We start from the raw sequence: 21,218 nt of genomic DNA, 5'->3' as shown, positions 1-21,218 counted from the left end.
TGTATCTTACTAATCTCCTAGGCGGCCCTCAGTCCAAATAGCTTGGCATTCAAGGTTAACCACCACACATCTCTGCCTGTTGGATGAGCTCATGGCCAGCTGAATACTCAAATGGGAACAAATGAGAAGGCAAGCACCAGGCCCTACCCCAGGGAGCATGGTTTACACCCCCCCCCCCCGGCCTTGTAGAACCATCTGTGGAGCAGCCTGTAGCATCTGGATGCTGGTGTCACCCATGAGATACAGCATCGAGATGGGGGATGGCAGCAAGGGTATTTTCTCTCCTCTGGTACCCAGATAAATGAAGCGTGGCTGGACTGTTCCCACGGAAAGAAGTGGTGTAGACCACGACCAGTGTCACTGCCTGAACCAACCTCATGTCGCCACAGGTGCTGATGTCATGCTGTGTGAGTGAGACCCTAAGTGCCATTGCGGTAAGCCCCTGGGGTATCAGAGGCTGGCAACTCTGGACTCGGCCCCACTTAGTGTAATACCGGACCCACCATCTGCTCCTGGCTCTGCTACCTGGGACATGTGGCTTCACTTCTGACCTTCAGTTGTCTATAAAGAAAAATGGAGCTAACAAAATCCAACTACTACTAACTCAATTATTCAAAAGAGTCTGTAAATGAGAAGCCCCCTGGGTTCTTTCCCCTTCATCTTTATTCTAATATTGCTGCCTAATACATTTTAAGCTTTTGAAAAAAAGAAAGAAGGAAGGAAGAAAGGAAGGAAGGAAGGAAGGAAGGAAGGATAAAAAATCAGGCAAGTCATGGTCTTTAAGCATTACGCCACTAGAGACATTTTTCAAGTTGACAATGATCTACTCATAACACTCCTGGGGTCTGTTATCAATGAGCCATGAAGGCATCCAATGAGACTGTCATTCTAGCCAGTATTCTCACATCTACGAAGGAATGTCATTGTCAGGAATAAGTAAAAAATGATACTTATTTCATCTCACTCACAGTCAATTTCTCAGACCCAGGTTACCAGCATTAATTTTCATAGTAAAATAAAGATTCCAGGTGAGCGGTACCACTCTCTTGAGAATGACTGCTAATTCTTTACCTCCAGATAACCAGAAACCACAATATCACATGAATAGCCCTAACAGAGTGTTTGCTTCCCTCTTGAACTTCACATGCCAGGTCATTCATTGTCTGCATTTCTACTAACCTTCATATTGTCTAAGCTCTCACAAAACATCACATTAAGATCCTTGAGGAATCAATGGCTTTTCCAACCCCAAATTTCAAACATTTCCACAATTCTCCTAAAACAACCTGGACATATCTGGTACCCTTTTCTGCCCTAGTTCACTTTCTTCCACTGTGATTTACCACTCAGGCATATACACAGAGGATACTACAGAAATACTTGCTCAACCATGTTCATCACTGTCCTGTTAATGATAGTCAGAAATTAGAAACAGATTAGATGTACATCAAAAAAATAAGTAAAAAACAATTGCAATGGAATGTCCCATAAATATACTGGTCCCACAATCCTTTAGCGCCCATTTTTAAAATACTGGTGAAGGCTTGCAGTGTGGTTCAATGTGTCCAGCACAAAGCCCTAGGTTCAGCCCCCAACGCGCGCGAGGCAAAAGCAGGAGGATGGGAAGTTCGAGGTCATCCTCTGTTATCTTGCGAGTTCTGAGGTCCAGCCAGGGCTACATGAAAGCCTCTCTGAAGGAGAAATGAAACTCACGCTGAGCAGCTGCATTGCTGAGAAACCCCTCTTGCACGTGCCGCCTGAGAAGCACCCTGAGAGTTCACCCACACACTATTTGTGTGGTCTTGTGCCACTCTGATGACAGATCCTACAAAGCACCTTGACCTTTTTGACGGCCCCAGTCATGCCACACAGGAATTCATCCTGAGACTTTGCCATCCACCATCCTCAAGTGTTAAAAAACGACTGTAGGGGTCCTGAGAGGTGCCAGGTGCCGGGCGTTCATTCAGACTGGCACAGTTCTGATGTCGTGGGGTTTAATCACAAGAGAAGAAGGACAAGCAGAGGAACAATGAGCCTAGACTATGAAGGGTACTACAGCGACAGAAACCCTGGAAGTCAGCGGGACACGCTGCAGCCAGGGAGCTGCCTGAAAGTAACACAAGGAAGGTTCCCATGTGTCCCTGTTATTCGGACTCTGCATGAAACAAATCAATACTCTCAGCTGGTATCCCTTGGCTATAGTCTCAGTATGGCCAAGAGAGGGCCAGATAGGTTTGGAGCTCTCTGAGCGGCAGATAACAACAGCTGAGGGGGACCTGGGAGGCATCGGGAGTTCTGTGAAGGTCGAGAAGGAAGGTGATTCGATCAGAGATATGCAGGGATCAGTGGACACAGGACAGGAAGAGAGGCAGCCCCATCAGATGGCTCTGTCAGTATCTCAGTTGGCACAGGAAGGCTGGCTAGCTGCGCATGCAGGCCAAATGAGATCTCACTTTCTATGTACATCTCTGATTTATCATGAGTACTGCCCGATCCTTCAGTATAACAATCCTAAGTTTCGTGCAATCCAGATGTAAGCTAAGAAATAACATGTTAATTAACATAATTGATAATTATTTTACCCACCATAATCAGTAAAGAAATATTATATACCATAAAACTACCAGGATGTCTGCCAAGAAAATGAAAATTATCAACTAAATTATTGGGAACAGTGCTTGAAACAGCTGTTGGTCCACAAATATCTAGAGAATGTTGATTTGTTATACTTTGGTTAAAAATCCCTTAAAAGAGAATGCTGTGTGCTCAATTAACCCATCCCAGAAACTTCTCATAAGCCAGGCTACCCCCCAAGGAGCAAAGTCCCTCAAGACAGAAAAAGATCTACAGTCACCAATGAGGACTTGTATGATTCTAAGTGAAGGTCAAGGCCAAGGTGGCTTCTCCAAAGCATTTAGGACTTCAGCACACCAGTGCCGGCAGTAAGTGGGACCAGTGGCCAGGGACAGTGATTGTGCTCACCCAGTGTCATCCAGGAAGCCTTCCAGCTCATCCCGCTGTTCCGCCAGTGTGGCCTCCAGATCCAGGTACGCACCATTGTGGGACAGCTGCAGGGTGCAGTCATCGAGCTAGGAGAGAACGAAGGCGTTATTCCCAGCCGTCCCTTTGAAGGGGTACCAGGTACCATCAAGTCACCTTAAGTTGCCCCCATGGGATTTTTTTAAATCAAGCACTGCTCTGAACTGTGATGCCTAGCTGGAGGAGGGGACGTACTAATGTGAGTATACTCGAGCGGAGTTGGTGCAAGCAGACAGAGGTATCTGTCAGAGGGTTGGCATTGGCCCAAGTTGTTCAGATTCTGAAGCTGTAGTTGGCAGCACTTTGTCATATTTAGAATGATTACTTACACTTAAAATACGGGTAAATAATTTTGCCAAAGACTGAGATTAACATTATGAGGAAACCAAGAATATAAGTCATGTTTGACTCCTTGAGTTGTCGGGATGGCTTTTATTATTCATCTAGTTGGTGAGTCAAGACTCTAGTTGCAAAATGCAGGCCACCATGGTAGCTCATGGCTGAAATCGCAGTGCATGGGGACAGAGGCGAGAGAAGAGGGAGAAGGAGAATGCTGGCGAGCACAACTGTGGTCCTGGCCTAACGGGACTGGGCAGCTCCATTTTGAATTTCCAGTTTTATTCCCAGAAGCCTCATGTGAGCACTTAATCTTCCTTCACGGTCCTCAAGGCCCTCCAGGGATCTGCCTCAACATGTTCTATGTCAAGCCCCCAAATAACAGCAGGAAACCCCACAATTTTCCCAACCTACTACAACAGATCCTCAGGCCTCAGCCTAACTGCCTGGCCCCGTCATTCCCCTCCTCACATTCCAGGCATCACTAACTACCGCCATCTCCAGAATACCACACTAACAAAATTATATATCTGACCCAGGCATGGCACCAAAGAACACAGAAAGGCTTCCTTCCCTCAGACACATGTTTTCACTGAAAGAGTGGGACAGACTGTAGATTACAATAAGACACAAGTTAGATCAACCGCCAGGCAATGGAGGCTCTGCCTCAGTTTACTCTCTAGTGACTGCTTCAGCAGAGACGCCAAAACCCTCCATAGCATTGCCCGAGTCCCACCCCGAAGAAGACTATCATTGTTTCCTAGCCAAATGTCACCAACTGGATCCCCTAATTAAGGGGTGAGCAAGCGCCTGTGCGTTTTCCTAGTGAACCTCTCAACTGAAAAAGAAGAGGTGGACACGGGCCTCTTAGTGCCTGAAGAGCGACATGAGGAGTATGTGTGGAACAAGCAGGGGATGAGAAGAAAATTGGGACAGACTGCCTGTGGGGCGCAGTGTGTACAGAGGCTCAGATGCCAACCGAGTTAACACACTACCAGAGCTATGCCGTGATGCATACCCAGTCTCACTGTTACTCCCAAGACACAAGATTAATATTTAAACTCCCGTCATGAGAGCCAAGGAGCATGGATAAAACGCTGTGGGGCTAGAACGACATAGTGAAATCAAAATAGTTCAGAGATCGGGTGAGCTTTGGGTCTGGCTTTCACAAACTGGCAGGAGCCTGTATTAGTTACTTTGTTCACTGCTGGGACTGGGGGAAGGGTTTGTTTTGTCTTGCGGTTTAAGAGTGGATGTAGTCCATTATGTCCCGGAAGGTGTAGAAGCAGGAACAAGAAGCCACTGTTATTGTATTAGGTGAGGAAGCGGAGGGATGAATGTTGGAGCTCCTAAGATGGTACCACTCACATTCAAGACAGGTTCCCTTCCTCAGGTAAACCTTCCTGGAAACATCCTTGTGGAAAAACTCAGATGTGTGTCTCCCTGGTAGTTCTAAAACAAGTTGGCAACAAAGATTAGCCATTTCAACCTTGGCAATGATTACTAAGTAACAGTTACAAACTACCAAAACAAGTGCCCAAAGCCAAGGTGTAGAGGAAACGAGGAAAGGCTAACTTCAAATTGGTTGTTACAAATACGCAGGCAGAAATATCCAAGCCTTTCTTAACGAAGGACTCAGACATCTCCCTGCCAGCCTGAGTCCCTGGCCTCCATTCCAGCTTAGGGGGAGGCAACCTGATCCCTTGCCTTGGCCTTTCATGTCAAATGTCCTCCCAGATGACTTCAGGGTCCTGGAATTTCCTGACTCTGACAATTTTCGTGTCAACCCTGATCCCCTGGCAGCATGTCCCCTGCACTCCTTTCTTGGCTGAAAGTTTGGTGGCCAGGACATCGCCGGGCACTTCAGGACAAAGCAGGGAGCCATGTGGGAAGATAGCATTACAGGGCTATTATAGAAGGGCAGCGATTAGGGAATTTAGGGGCAGTGACAGTGGCATGGCTGAGACTTCAGATCAGGTTGCAGGCTGTCAACCTGTGGCCAGGGTTCTGGCAGGGATCGAGCCACTCCAGAGAGAGTCAATTCCGGACCCACAATAAAGGTCCTCCTACATCTCCTGAATGTGCCCCCCCCCGCCCCAGTCAAAACACACGGCTTAAACAAGCAGCCTGGTGACGCAGAAAGCCCCCTCTGCTCCTTATACAAGTGACTCGGGGGTTCTTTTGACCGCTCCTACAAAGACAGTACATTCGAGAAGGGCAGGCTCACCATTCCGGAAAAACCTCAAACATCTGAAGTAAGGCTGATGTCACGTCTCGATTTATATACTCTTTCCCTTTCCCTAAGCCAGCGAAGTGGTGTGTTGCCGGGGTGGTTTAATGATTATCTGGGTCCTGGCAGCAAGTCTAGAATCTAGTCTAGGCAATAAAATTTCTGTGTAACCCTGAAATAGATTTGAACAGAAACCTTCTATAAATACACATGAGGCTACCCTTTAAACTAATTTTGGTAGTTGCTTAGAAATGAAAAAATACGTGGTTAGCAATAGACTTCAATGTTTAAAGAAAAATCTCAGCTGAGCCTCACTCACTTGTGCCGTTTGATGGGACCCTTCCCACGCTAGCATCCACAGCCTCCCCATGTGACCTGCACAACAGTCTTGCTTATCATGGGTGACACCTGATGTAGCCTAGCTAACAACTACAGACACTCACTCCCAGGAGCTGTCCTCCCTTGTGGTTACTGGAATCCCGCCATTGAGTGAGGCCAATCTAGATTGCCAAGCTCCAGATGATCCAATGGCTGATGACATACACATGAGACAGCCCAATAGAAACAGGGAAGCAGCCCTAAGCCAGCACTTCCCAGCAGATCCTTTGGCTTCAGGGTAACTCCGTGGCTGTTAATTTTAAGTCAGTCTCTTCTCTCCATGATCTCTCAGCACAGACCACCCACAGCTGACAGGTAGAGCAAAGCTGACCATCAGAGTTCCCAGAGTCTGAATGGATGGTGGGGGAGAAGCTCTCTGAACAAGCTTCCCACTTGTCATGTATCATGACACGACAACCTCAAATAGGGATGGCCACCAAATATCCAGCCCTGAGACGGAACACAAAGCACACATACCTAACCTTGACCCTTCCTGAGCTAAAACTCCTACTGGGGACAAAGGACAGCAGCAGGAGCTGAATACAAGGGACCTGAAGCACTAAGGAATGAGAGCAGAGATTCCAAAGCTCCTCCCAGAGAAGCGAGAGAAAGCAGGTATGTAAAGTCCTACTCCCCAGAGACCACTCTGCTGTCCTACCTTACTCCTCCTCTTGCAAACTTCAAAGCAAAAAAGGGCAATACTGTTGAGTCTTCAGCAGGCTCTTATGCTTGAACTCTTGCTCCCCAGCTGGTGGCATTTTTGAAAGGCTGTGGATCCCTTAAGAGGCAGGGCATACAACACCAGATATGAGAAGTCCTCTTTTTAGTTATTGATCATGGTTTTCCCAGAGACCTATAACATACAACCTATTGCTGTTGCCTTAGTTGCCACCCCACCCTAGAGATGGAAGTTAAGGCCCTATTGTTGAAAACAACATGTTCTTCAGACACAGGTCCCAGAGACCCCTGAGCTACAGCTGACCTGAATGCCTCCTACCCGCGCTAGCTTTCATGGTACACAGAAGGCACCATGCAAACTTCCAAAGCAGGGGAACAACCAGTACTCCCACCCAGCTATGAAGCTTCCAGATCCCAATAATGACTTGTAAAGCCTAGTAACACAAACGGTGCAGGAGTGGCATGACTATCTTTGTGGTAACCAATAGCTCTCCAATTGGATTGAAGACCCACAGAACACGAGGGAAATCATGCCTGGTTCCAGAGATCTACCAGGGCTAGTGAAGTCGTGGATCTTGGAGGAGAACCTACAACCACCACTTTACCAAACCAGCATAATCCCTAAGTACATTCTAAATATTTCCCCTTACACCCACAGATAAGCTAGTCCTCACCCCACATCAAGGAAACTCCTCTTTGCAACATATGGAGACCATTACAGACAACCACAACCAATCAGAATGCGGAGTTATGGAGCCCAGCCCTAGTGGATACATCTACAGAATAGTCAGCCCGGCACCTAGGGGAGCATTGCAGAAAAGGGATGGAAAGGTTATAAGAGACAGAGGTCACAGAAACTGCTGTGATATTGTATCTCCTGGTAATGTTAGGACGTAGACCCATGAATTCCCACCAACGTAACTGCCTAAACATGAGCTAAACAAGGTCAACAACAGTCATAACAACGTGGATGGGGAGAGACCAGGAGGCCTCAGCCTTACTCACACAAAGAACTGTAGGCAACTGAGGAACGCTGAGAATGGAAGACGTAGTCTTCCACGGGGAGAGCAGACCAATTGGTTATCCAATACCAAATAGCTCTGAAAATACATACAAGTAAAATTATACAGACTGAGCAGGTCATATTTAGGAATATATTTGTGTATACTAGTGCATATATGTGTGTAACCACAATTGATGAAAACAGAGGCCATGAGTTTGAAAGATAACGGGGCTATATGGGAGCGCTTGGAGGGGTTAAAAAAGGAGGGGAATAGCTAGAGGAAGTAAGTCACTATACACAGGAGCCTGTCTCCCGCCACTTTGCCCCTGATCTGCCCAGGTGGGGAAGCTCCCACGGCTGCAGCCAGGAACTGTCCCCATTGCCTCCTGTCCTCTGCCATGACAGACTATACCCACAAAATAAATCTTGCCTCCCTCAAGTTGCTTTAGTTAAGTATTTTCATCACATTGGTAAGAAAAGTAACCAGTGTAAAGCAAATGATGAGGGACCCTAGCATTGGCAAGCTCTCTGGTCCCAGGCCCACGCCCCAGGCTTCCCCTGGCTCAGACACTAAGAACCCTGGGAGCCCCGGCCCTCTGCAAGGCTGAATCCACCATGAGCCTCCTTAGTGCCCAATTCAAGCTGATGAAAGCCCTAGGAGGGGCACAAAAATAGTCAGTGCATTTCAGCTAGTCAAAAATAGTCAGTGCATTTCAGCTAGTCAGTTACTAAACAGCTACAGCCGAAAGCAGCGGAGACAAGAAGCTAGGTTCAGGTGACAAGCAAAAAAATGTTTAAAAAGACAGCTTTCCAACAAGCCATGTCATGTGTTCCTGTGGTAGTTTGAATGCAATTGCCCTCCATAAGCTCATAGGGAGTGGCAATATTAGGAGGTATGGCTTTGTTGGAGCAAATCTGGCCTTGTTGGAGGAAGCGTGCCGCTGTGGGGGTGGGCTTTGAGGTCTCATATACACTCAAGATGCACCCAGAGTCTCGGATCACTTCCTGTTGCCTGCAGATCAAGATGCAGGACTCTCAGCTCCTTCTCCAGCACCGTGTCTGCCTGCATGCTGCCATGTCCCGCCATGATGATAAGAGACTGAACTTCTGAAACTGTAAGCCACCCCATAAAGTGTTTTCCTTAATAAGAGTTGCTGTGGTTATGGTGTCTCTTCATGGCAATAGAAACCCTAACAAAGACAGTTCCTTCCACACTTCCTAACAAAAACAACTAAACCCTGGCTCAATCGCTCGACTTCTTGGGGCGATGATCCCCTGTAAAAAGCACTGCAGAGGACTAAAGTGGAGAGCTCCTGCTCTGGTGCATAGCAATTCTGTGGTGTTCATTTCATCACCCTGTAAACTACACAGCCTCCTGCGTGGATTCCTTTGTATGCACAGTTGGCCTTTTGTACCTGATGGTACATACATGGGCTTCCCATGTATGAATTTAATCAGGGATTATTACTCAGCATTGGATATGTTAGACATTTGTTTCTGTTGCCTAAACAATACAGTGTAGTAACCATTGACATAATACTGCACACTGTTAGTAATTTAGACATGGCATGCATTACACTGGAGGATGGGCATGGGTTACAAGCATACTATGCCATTTTACCTAAGGCATTAGAACACCCACAGATTTGTATATCCACACAGAGGTCATTGCCAGTCCCCTTTGGACCCTGACTGATCATAAAGCCATACATTTTACAAGAAAAAATCGCATCTATAAGGATAAAACTAAAGTTGTAAATATAGGGAACAACTGGTCAGTTTTCTTAAGAGACAAAGTAACTGAATACATGATAAAGCAAAAGAAAATCAGTCCTGCTGACCAATCTCAGCAAAGCACATCCCTAGGGACCCATGGAGACTCTTTAGAGTAACGGTAACATGGGCACTTAAACAAATGAGTTAGAGCAAAAGGTAAAGACTTCTGAACACGCAGCACCTGGGAATTAGGAAATATCATGAATGTACTTACTTTGAAAGTGACTTGATTTTACTTCCTCCAAAGCCTAGGTAAACTATGGGTGGTCATTAACCCAAGCAAGAGTGGCCTTGGTCCTAAGCTGATTCAGGGAGCTTCCAAATCGAGTCTTAGACTTACATTTAAACTAAGAACAGCACACAGCCCACCCACCAACAGCAAGAACATCTACCAGATTCCTTGGGAAGACAAAGGAGAGAGCTTTAGGAAATGGTAACTTGTACACAAGCAAAATGATGCTCTATCATTAAATAGCCAGAAAAGTACATTAGACTTTTTCATTCAGAAAGCTAGGATGCATGGGCTTACTAGGTACCATGTCCTGTGTTCTACATTATTTTATTCAAATTGAAAATAATTCTATCATTGTTTCAGGAGAGAAAGGGAAAGGGGGGGCGATATGAGGGCTAAGGCAGGGAGGTGAGGGAGCCTGGGTGACTGACACAATATGGAAGTATCCAACACAGAAGCAAAATCTTGTCTGAGAAAATTAATTCACCAACATGGGAAACACCAAGTAAAAGAGTATGTGGGACCAGGATAAAGTTGGGATTTCTCTTTCTAACCTATTTGTCTATTATGTCTAAACAAATGAAGGCATTTGGGATTATTTAAGAGAAACATAAATAAATTTATTCATCTTTTCAAAAAACCAAATTTTAGTTATATTATTTTTCTCTGTTATAAGTTTTCTTTCTTTTTCTCTCACTTTGTGGTGTGTGTTCATGTAGTACATGTGTATGTGTGTGTAAGAGTGCAAACATATAGTGCATTGTGTAGGAGTGTGCACACATGTGGTGCATGTGTGTGTGTTTGGGTGTGCACATGTGGTGCATGTGTTTGTGTGTAGGAGTATGCACGCATTGGTGCATGTGTGTGTTTGGGTGTGCACACATGTGGTGCATGTGTTTGTGTGTAGGAGTATGCACGCATGTGGTGCATGTGTGTGTGTTTGGGTATGCACACATGTGGTGCATGTGTTTGTGTGCAGGAGTGTACACACATCTGGTGCATGTGTGTGTAGGAGTGTGCACACATGCGGTGCATGTGTGTAGGAGTGTGCACACATGCAGTGCATGTGTGTGTAGGAGTGTGCGCACATGCGGTGCATGTGTTTGTGTGTAGGAGTGTGCACACATGCGGTGCATGCATGTGTAGGAGTGTGCGCACATGCGGTGCATGTGTGTGTAGGAGTGTGCACACATGCGGTGCATGTGTGTGTAGGCGTGTGCGCACATGCGGTGCATGTGTGTAGGAGTGTGCACACATGTGGTGCATGTGTGTAGGAGTGTGCACACATGCGGTGCATGTGTGTAGGAGTGTGCACACATGCGGTGCATGTGTGTGTAGGAGTGTGCACACATGCGGTGCCTGTGTTTGTGTGTAGGAGTGTGCACACATGTGGTGCATGTGTGTAGGAGTGTGCACATGCGGTGCATGTGTGTGTAGGAGTGTGCGCACATGCGGTGCATGTATGTAGGAGTGTGCACACATGTGGTGCATGTGTGTGTAGGAGTGTGCGCACATGCGGTGCATGTGTGTAGGAGTGTGCACACATGCAGTGCATGTGTGTGTAGGAGTGTGCACACATGCAGTGCATGTATGTGTAGGAGTGTGCATATGCGGTGCATGTGTGTAGGAGTATGCACGCATGTGGTGCATGTGTGTGTGTTTGGGTGTGCACACATGTGGTGCATGTGTGTAGGAGTGTGCACACATGTGGTGCATGTGTGTAGGAGTGTGCACACATGCGGTGCATTGTGTAGGAGTGTGCACACATGTGGTACATGTGTGTAGGAGTGTGCACATGCAGTGCATGTATGTAGGAGTGTGCACACATATAGTGCATTGTGTAGGAGACAGCAGAAGGCAAACGGCCCCATTTAAAAGTGGGCAAAGGATCTGGACACTCATGGACCACCACTTAGCAAACAGCCTGTGGACGCTAGGTGGTGAGCCAGGGGTAGCCGATTGATGGGGAGCTCCTCTGATCCCCTTACATCCTCATGATAATGCCTGCAGAATATAGCCTCCTCAAACATTGGATCACACCTAAATATTCCAATTATGTGGGTCTAGGCAGGTGGATCGCAGGGATCTCTATAATTCAACTCCTACCATTACTCCGTGAATAGACACAGGAACCTTAGGCTCCACTCTGAGAAAAAAAAGATAAAGATAATACTGTTAGATTCTTTGTGGGGGGGGAGCAAATCAAGAGCAAATTCTGAAGCCCTAATTGCTTCAGACCTTGTTCCTCCCCTTCCAATGCCACCATGTAGCCTCATGGGTTCCTCCTAATGAGCAAGTATATTCCCGGGGCCCAACTGTGTGTTTTGGGCAAACACCCAGCAAAGAGATGCCCTGGGATCCATGGAAACAGCACCAACAAGCCCAAGCCTCCAGCTCCACCTGGTCCCCAGGACCCAGCCCAGGAGCAGAAGTCACACCTCACGGAAAGTCCAGCTGGCTGCCACAAGGAACTTCTAGGAAATACTCTCAATAATTCTAGAGGGTGAGCTGCCTGCTAAGCTGCCTGCTAGCCAGGAAACCTGAACACACGAGCCAATCAGAGCAGCCCCGAAAGAAAAGAAAACCAAGCCAGTGCTCATTATCACAGCTATAAAACAGAGATGGGTAGAAGTCGGAATGCCAGGGAGCAGCTCCCTGCCTCGCTCGGTGTGGCCAGCTTAGCCTTTTAGAATAGTTTTGGTTAGTTGCCAATAGGTAAGAGTAAAGAGCGTATACAGTGAACTCCAGGCTCCACGTTCTCAGGAGAACAGCAGTGCAGAGCCCCGCAGACTGCTCATCGCCACACTGCCCACTCTCTGAGTCTCCAGATCACCTTACCAGCCGGCTCCTGTGCTCTTTCAGTCTGTGGAGACGCAATAGCTCTCTATCCTCAGACACTATTCCCAAGTCAGGGTTTCTCTGTGGAGCTTTGTAGACCAGGCTGGCCTCGAACTCACAGAGATCCACCTGCTTCTGCCTCCCGAGTGCTGGAATTAAAAGTGGGCGCCACCACCTCCCAGCTTTTATTTCTTTTCGGCTGTGTATGACACCGCACGCTATGTACACTCAGCCCAAGACCTTCTCAAAAGCCAAGCGAGTTCCAAATCAGCAGCATGAAGTCAGCCACGTCCTTACTCTATCCCCTTAGTAACTCATTACCTGCATGAGCAGACAGCCCGAGCTCGGTGGTGAGGGAAAACACCCCTCAGAACAGCTCGGCAGAGCTCTGTGATGGGTGCCGTCATGAGGTCCTTGGAGTCCCGGGTGCTCAGGTCAGCTGCCCTCTCTGGTTTATGTCTCCACAGCCAGCAGCTTGTGGGAACAAGTGATCACGGTGTCTCTAGGGCCGGCTTCACAGTGTTGCCTCTCCGAGCAGACATCATGGTGTAAAGGACTAGGAAGGGTCTCATCAAACACTGTCGCCCATAATCTCTGCCCTAGCCTCTTCAATACACTGCGAACACCTAGAGGCATCAAGTACCTCTAAACGGCCGAGTGTGCATGTGTAACTGGGAGACAGCAAAAGGGGGGGAGGGGAGGGAGGAAACACTACCTGCTCAAGAACAGAAAGAGTCTCCCACAACCTCCTTCAGGGAGGAGTCCATCCAAACAGGCGACAGAGGGGACAGCTAAAGCCCTCACAAAGCCTCTCCTCGCAAGGCCACACTGCTCCCAAGTTAGCTTCCTAAGAAAAGAAAAACCCAAACACACGCCATCTCTCACTTGTGTTTCAGACATGCCTGGAGAGGAAATCTCCTTGTGAGAGGTCTGTGGTGTGTGGCAGCAGGGAGCAGGGTTATGGCCATAGCCAGGTCTGAGGTGTCTAGGGGCCACACTCACTAACCCCTGTGCACACTTCTGGAGCTGAGGGGGAAGCTATTGGCCGGCAACTCTAGAAATGTCCCGAGTTAGAGCACTGAGCGTCTGAGGAGTCTGACCACTGACAGAAAGTGGATTGGTTGGACTTAAGACTGTTGAGCGTGAAGTTTTGAGAATTCATGAAATCCTGTAACTTGGTTTGTTTGTTGTTATTATGGTGTATGCGATGTGGACAGGAAGCCTGTGGAAATCAGGGGAGAGCTGTGGGGAGTCTGTTCTCTCTTCCCACTTTATGTGGGTTGCAGGAGCCAAGCAGGTAGACAGGCCTATATGGCATTTACTTTAACCACCGAACCATCTCACCCACACAAAATCAAAGTTTTAAGCACGATGTGTTTTACTGTGAAGTTTTAATTTGTAGATTATCCTCCGTGAGATTTAGGTTCACTCTCAGTCATCTGACTGCTACCCACTCAACAGCTAACACATGCTGCAGTGCTGGCTGCCTGCTTAGTGGGGTTCATGGTGTTTGTGTTTGTGTTTTGTTTTGAGACAGGGTCTCTCTATGTAGTCCTGGCTGGCCTGAAGCTAGCAATGTAGACCAGGCTGGCCTGGAACTCGCAGAGATCCCCCTGCCTCTGCCTCCCAGTACCGGCTTTTGAAAAGACAAAGAGTTGGGGCTGAGTGAGGCTCAGGAGTGCAGCCCTTCCTTGCCTAGCACAGGTGGGACTCACGGCTGGCCCCCCAGCCCTGCTAAAACACTTTCAATAACAGTAAAGGAGCTAAGAGAAGAGTTTTCAAAACCAGAAACCCTTCTGACATTGCAAGGGTGGTGGCTCATGCCGGCACTCTCAGCCTTCAGGAAGCTGAGGCAGAAGAATTGGGAGTTTGAGGCCAGCCTGAGCCACATGGTAAGGTTTAGTTACTTGTCTTGTTCCTGCGACACAACACCTACAAAGCAACGTAAGGAAGGAAGAGCTTGGTTTCGGCTCCCAGGCTGAAAATCCGTGTTATTATAGCGGGAAGGTGGTGGTGGTAAGTTAGGGCAGCCGGTCACACGGCAACCACACTCAGGAAGCAGAGGCAAGTGAATGCCGGTACTCAGCTCACTTTCTCCTCTTCAGTCAGTGGGAAACCCCGACCCGTGGAATGGTGCTACCCACAGTTAGGGTAACTAAGACTCAGCTACTCCAGTCTAGAAACTCCCTCGCAGACACATCCACAGGTGCTGTGCAGGCCGGTCTAGACCTTGCCAAGTTGACACGATCGACTATCACAAACCTCATCTACATAAATAAATTGTTCAAAGCCTAAATCAGAATTCCCCCAGGTTTCTCCCAGAAGCAGCTCAAATGGCTTTAGTCACAGTCAGTGGAAGACGTGTGACAAGACAGGACTTGGTCCCTTTTCTAATTCAAAAAGAAGACAGAGGAAGTTGGGTGCGGAAAGCGCCTCAGACCTACTCTCTGCAGGGAGGGCCATGCACGAGCCAACTGCCTGCTTGTCTCCCTCCTCACAAGTGAGTTTCCTGCAGCTGCCCTGCCACTGTGATTTAGGCAGAGTATAATCGTTCCCAGATGTTAAAGAAAAATGCCTGACCAAGCAGGCATTGCAGCTCCAGATGTGTGTGGTTGGGGACATGCCCTGTGTCCTGTAAGGTTGCCATAACACTCGGGCTGTTCTTCCAGGGAGACCCATCACCGTTTGACCCGCATGTAGCCTCTTACACCCTCAGACAAGGCGACACTCCAGCGCACCCGGGAGGTCCCCTTTCCAACTACCTAAGCCACCATGACTTAGTAACTCTAGTTTGCCAGAAACACACACATATCCAAGCCCCGAGTCTGGGAACAGCGAGGTGATGGCAAGATCCACATGAGGTAAGCTGGCCGTGTCTCCTCTGACCGACGGGGAAATCCCTCTAGCTGAGACATTCTATGCAGTCCTGAAACCTCCAGCTTATGAACCGCAATATCAAAGCTGTTTCCACCAAGCAACTCCCATGAGAATCGGGAGCCAGGTTTGATCTTACAGGACCAGGAAACATGAAAACAGGCCTCAGGGAAGCCTTCGGAAAGCCAGATGTGTGGAGCCGGGGTGCTGGGCTGAGGGCGGCACGGAGGACTTCAGAACCCCTACATGTGTTGCTGGGCCACAGCGGCCGGTACCAGCAGCTAGCCTGATCACAGTTCACTTACGGCCCACAGGCCGCCTCTGCCCAACCTCGGCACTTTCTTCTCAGGACTCTTCCATGCACACAGCCCAATGAATAAATATTGCTAAAAATGTGGCCAGGAACCAGAAAGATGGCTCGGTGAGGAAAGGCGGTTCCCACCCAATCCTGGCAGCCTGAGTTCAATCCCCAGAAGCCATGTGAATGTGAATCCAACTTCTCAAAGTTGTCTTCTAACTTCTAAAGGGAAAGAGAGAAAGAAGTGTGTGCGCACATGTGTGCGTGCGTGTGCGTGTGTGCATGTGTGTGTGTTCAAGAATGTGAGCATGCATACATGTGCATAAATGAATAAATATAAACATTTTAATCAACCAGTTTTAATAAAATCAGAGAGATTTAACCTTTGAAGGGGGCAGGAATTACATTCAGACCCTGTGCAATGGTCACTCTGATCCAATAGCAGGACAGGACCACCACATTGGGTTTGGAAGTATGATTGTGATTATGATTGTTAGTTTTGGTTTGGTTTGTTTGTTGTAATTTTGAGGTAGAGTTTTGCTATGCAACCTCACCTGGTCTAGAACTTATGTAGCTCAGGCTTTCCTGAAACTCACTTTGTATGGCTAGAGGTGTTATGCCCAGCTAGAATTTTACTTGTCCAATAAGCCCTGAGTGGTGTTGTGGGTAACCTGCACAATAGAGGTGAAAGACAAGAAATAAGAATCCACATATACCTATTGTGTATGAGAGGACAACATAGGACAGCCAGGGCCTCAAAGGGGAGGGACACTTGATGTGGCTGGGTTAAGGCTCTGGATTAGAAGGCTGGAAAAGGCCTTGGAGGTTAAAGAAAAAAGAGCAAAGTAAGTTGGCACTGAGCTGTGATGACTACAGTATCATCTAGTCAGACAGTTCTGCAAAGAAGCTCTTCTCAGACTGGAGAATGTGTGTTGCTGCAGGACTTCTCCAACCCAAGTTTCTGGACTAAGAAACACTGGAACAGAGATATCACAATGCATAAAGGTACTTGTCACCATATCTGATGCCTGGCTGTTCTAGACCTCTTGACTGCACCAGGTACCTCTTCCCTGACATACTCATACCACAACACAAGTTGGATAGGTACCCCTTACACAGACTCTAGAATTTGGTCATGATTCATCCAATAATCACAGACCAATTAGCATAGCAAACTTCTCTGCCATGTGGAGTACTCAAGTATATCACCTTCTGGCACAACAAATGGGCTCTTCCCAACCCTAGAAACCTTGAGTTCCCCCAACCCAATCAGACTGTAAAGTTCTTTCTTTAATCCCATCATAGATCTACTATTGAGTACAACCTCTCTATAGACATCAAGGTGACCAGGGATGTCAGAGCCTTATATAAAGAAAATGGTTTCAGTGCTGGTGTAGTTTATGTTAGTTGGCCCAGATCATCTTCTGGAATATGCTGGGCTAGTTTTTCACTTACTATTTGTTATTGTATAATTTGCAGTCCAGGCTGAAATCAAATTTGTCATCCTTCTGCTTCAGTCTGTTGAGTACTAGGAGGACAGGTATATAGCACTATGTCCTCTTCAAGGATTCTTGAGTCTTTTTTTAACAGTTACCAACAATGCATATTTCATGACCTGATTCTATAAAATAACAACATGGAAAATTATACATTGGTTTATAATGTCTTAGCTATTTTCCAGAAATAATGGGAAATATTTGGATACATGGAGCGATTGGTATCTGATAAAACAGAGGACAACCTAGAAGGGGAAATGGAATGTATGATCTTAAACACAGGGGCTAGCCAGCTCCAGAGGGTATGCTCAGTTCCCAACCTGCAGACACCCCAGCTGCTCGAATCCCACACGTCACTCATTCGCTAGCTGGGTCATGAGCATCCAGGAGATGGACAGACAGCAACTAAAAGAGAAGCTTGCTCTGATGCTTTCTTCACCAAGACCTTCCTGATCTTGATATGGTCCCAAGAAGCGTCCCTGATTGAAGGCGGGGTAGGTACCTATAAACAGCAAGTACTCACCAGTCATTCCCCTTACTGTGGGGCTGGCCTTCCCACAGGAAGTCAGTCCACATATGGTAATTAAGCCTTACAGGAGGCAATAGTCAACCTGTCAGAGGCTGGATTCCTGCCGGACAAACAATAGATGCTCCAAAATGCAGGCCACATCTCCTGCCTTCAACCAGCCTCTCCTACAAGGACTCATCTAGTTCAGTCAAAGACATGTCAAAGTTTCCCATCATGTTCCAGTTTAATTGAGGAAAAACACACAGCCAATAATTATGAGCCTATGTCTGGGATGGCTTTCCTCAAGGGAAGCACTCAAAATACCTTTACAAATACCATTTCCACTGATGGAGGAAACCTCTTGCTATTTGGATATTTTTTCCTCTCTAAAGTTTTATTCTGACTTCTCTAGAAGCTTCCTTTACACATGATATGAAACATGAAAATGACATTATCAGGCATCACTTCCAAAAGCAGAAGAAAACTGTGATTTTTTTGTCTTATCCCATTTTTCAAAAACTAATCAATTACAGCTAGTCTGCAGTTAAACTGATTAATTTCAAGCCAATTCTGACTTGGTAGGTGTGTGGCTTACGTGGCATAATTCCCTGCAGGGTATATGAGAAACACCAGGCTCTCCTGAACCTGGCAGGGACGGCTCTCAGACAGTTGGAAACACTCTACTAGACAATGAAGCCAGCCCCATGCATTCTTTGGTTGACAGGACTAATCAGTCACCATTTTCCCTCCCTAGAAGGTAGGCACTATCAGTTGATCTGCCTTGGCATAGGCAAGTGAAAGCTATGATTCCCTCCTACCTCCCAAGCTGAGGGAGGCGTCAGAGCAAGCATCTCTTTCCAGGTGTGCATTAGCAGTGTTTTCTTAGACCTTCCCTGGGAGTCTCCTCTGAAGTGGGTGATTCTTAGGGGTATACAACTTCTCCCAAGACATCCTCAGCGCTACTGGGAACCTGTCCTCCTCTAGGCAGGGCCACAACACCAGCTGGCTTTATCCCTTCCTCAACCGGGCTAAAACCTCACACAATCATTCCCTTCTTCTGCATCTCTCCAGTACCGTCATGTATTACCTCACCCTCCTGCTACGGTTTCACACAGGAATATCCCCCAGGGGATCACGTTTCAAGTGCTTGTTCACCAGATAGTGCAATCATTTGGGGAGGTGGGGTTTCCTGGCAGAAGCAGGTTGCTAGCAGGAAGACTCGGGAAGTGATAGCACAGCCCCTGGTTCGGTTCCAGCCCTGCCTCCCAACCCACCACCACTAGGGCCTGCCCTGCTGAGACAAGACTGACATTCCCTAAAGCTGTGAGTGAAGATACACATTCTGTTCCCCTTTCCGTTCTCACCGTGATGAAACACTCTACCCAAAAGCAGCTCAGAGGGAGAAAGGGTTTATCTGGCTTACACTTCCAGGTTGTGTCTGTCACTGAGATTTCAGGGTAGAAACTTCAAGAACTTGAAGCAAAAACCATAGAGGAGCATTGTTTGCTGGTTTTCTTGCTCACCAGGCTTATGCTAAGCTAGCTTTCTTAAAACAGCCCAGGACTATCTGCCTAGGGAGTTGTGTCATCCCCTAACGTATGCGCACACACACACACACACACACGCGCACACACACGCGCACACAGCCAATCTGATCTAACCTATCCATCAATGGAGACTCCTCTCAGGTTACTCTAGGCTGGGTCAAGTCGATAGCTAAAGCTAAGACACCTCTCCTCCCTTCAGTTGTTTCTGTCAGGTACTATGCTCACAAAAATGCAAATCCACTACTATGGCAGCCCAGTCAACACAGCAGCTGCCACTCAATGAGGGCCACAGCAGAACGCCAACTATACAACTGACATCTCAGCATGAGGGAACACTCTAGAAGGAGAGTAACCCTACAGTGATCACACAACTCCAGAACCATCCAGGTCTTCAACACATTGGCCATGTGTTACTATATAACATTGGGAAAGCTACAAATTGGGTAGCACCGTGGAGATGGGAGACAGCAGAGAAGGCATCTGTGCCTCTGTGCTTCACTCAGGACAGCCTGAGTGATCTGTGGGCATGAGACTCCTTGGCAGGGCAGGCACGGAACCAAGGCATAGGACAAAGACATTGCAGCACACTTCCATAGGTGGTGTACACATGCGGGCTTTCAGAAGCATCGGGTAATCCCATGGATAACAGAGGGAGAAAAGGAACATAGAAATGGCTTTCGGTAAAGTCCTTGAAGCATGAAAGGCATTGGCAGCAAAGGGCCAAAGTCTTCAAACTGTTTTTCAATCTTCCCACCCACTCTGGACATCTCCAGGCAGCCTCTGTCGGTAAAGACCATCTAACATACATCTTGTCAATTCCCTACCACGCAGCACTAACGTGAACTGCTTACCTGACAAGTCGTTGTCTATTTGACACCTGCATATAGAGATCCAACCAACAGCCCCAATTTAAACATCCAAATGACGCTCCTCCTCATCCCCCAAGCCTCCTCCAATTACCTCAACCCTGAGCACAGGGAACTCTGTTGTCTCCAGCTGTATGTTCCTGCCACACCCTATGCTGATCCTCTGGGGAAATGTTACTTTCGGAAGTGAAATGTTCTCCCAGGTTCATGTGTTTGGACAGTTAATCCCCAGGAAGTGGCACTGTTTTAAGAGTTGTAGAACCTTTGGGGGGTAGGGGAAGTGGGTCACTGGGGGGCAGGGATGGAGAGTCCTAGTTCAAGATTTTAACTCAGTCCAAGCTCTCTCTGACCAGTGCCACAAAACAGGCAGCTGCCACCCACTCCAGCCACTGTGAACCGAGTCAACCCATCTATCATACCATTCCTGCAGTGGAGGGCTGTACCCTACAAACTGTCAGCCAAGATAAGCCCTTCCTCCTTTAGCTACATTGACAAGGAAAATGACTGCTAACAATATGGAAAGCATTGCCCCTGACTTATTAGATATCTAGAAACTTGGGCTTCTCTGCCGGCACCTTAGTCTTGAGGCTCCGGATTCTCACCTCTCTCACACTGAGATTTCCCCACCCAGCAGCCTGAGATCCTCTGCGTGTGCTCTGCTCTTCGCCCAGACCGTCAAGCGTTTGCCCCCCCCCCAGGATTCCCCACCAGAGCTTCCCATCTAGAGTCCTCCTTGCATCACCCCCACGTGGAATAACCCATCCCTCCCCATCCATCCCCTTGCTCCCTTCTTCTTACTCCCCACCATGACCTGACATGCCCCTGCCCGTCTCCCACCAGAACGCCAACCCCATGAAATCAAGAACGCCAACCTGGCCACCGCCCTGCCTCAGTACCCAGCACGTTAGCGGAACGTGTGGCTCTGAGGTGACTAGAGAGAGCAGAAAGCTTCCAAGAAGGTAGCGGTGCTTTGAGCCCAGAGAGGATGGAGTCTGGCAGGAGAGGAAGGCAACATAGACTAACGAGGGAACTGCAGCCTGGGGGTCAAAGCTCTGTAAATACAGTTTCACTGGTACACAGAAGCAGTTACTTATGCATCGTCTGCGGGGCCTTCACATC

The 21,218-nt window shown here is 47.7% G+C and overlaps 1 protein-coding gene across 8 annotated transcripts in view; it reads right to left on the bottom strand.

The window, feature by feature from the left end:
* The window catches only part of Fhod3 (formin homology 2 domain containing 3), a 419,361-nt gene that overhangs the window by 375,088 nt on the left and 23,055 nt on the right, over nucleotides 1-21,218 (bottom strand). For all 8 annotated transcript variants that reach the window (XM_040757956.1, XM_013124838.3, XM_040757957.1 and 5 more), the window contains exon 2: nucleotides 2,983-3,089. In XM_040757956.1, coding sequence (XP_040613890.1) covers nucleotides 2,983-3,089 — 107 coding nt within the window. The remainder of the gene's footprint in view (nucleotides 1-2,982; nucleotides 3,090-21,218) is intronic.

The sequence above is a fragment of the Mesocricetus auratus genome, unplaced genomic scaffold (assembly GCF_017639785.1).
Source record: "Mesocricetus auratus isolate SY011 unplaced genomic scaffold, BCM_Maur_2.0 Super-Scaffold_100015, whole genome shotgun sequence".
Classification (NCBI taxonomy): Eukaryota; Metazoa; Chordata; class Mammalia; order Rodentia; family Cricetidae; genus Mesocricetus; species Mesocricetus auratus.
This window is presented reverse-complemented; position numbering and strand designations above follow the sequence as displayed.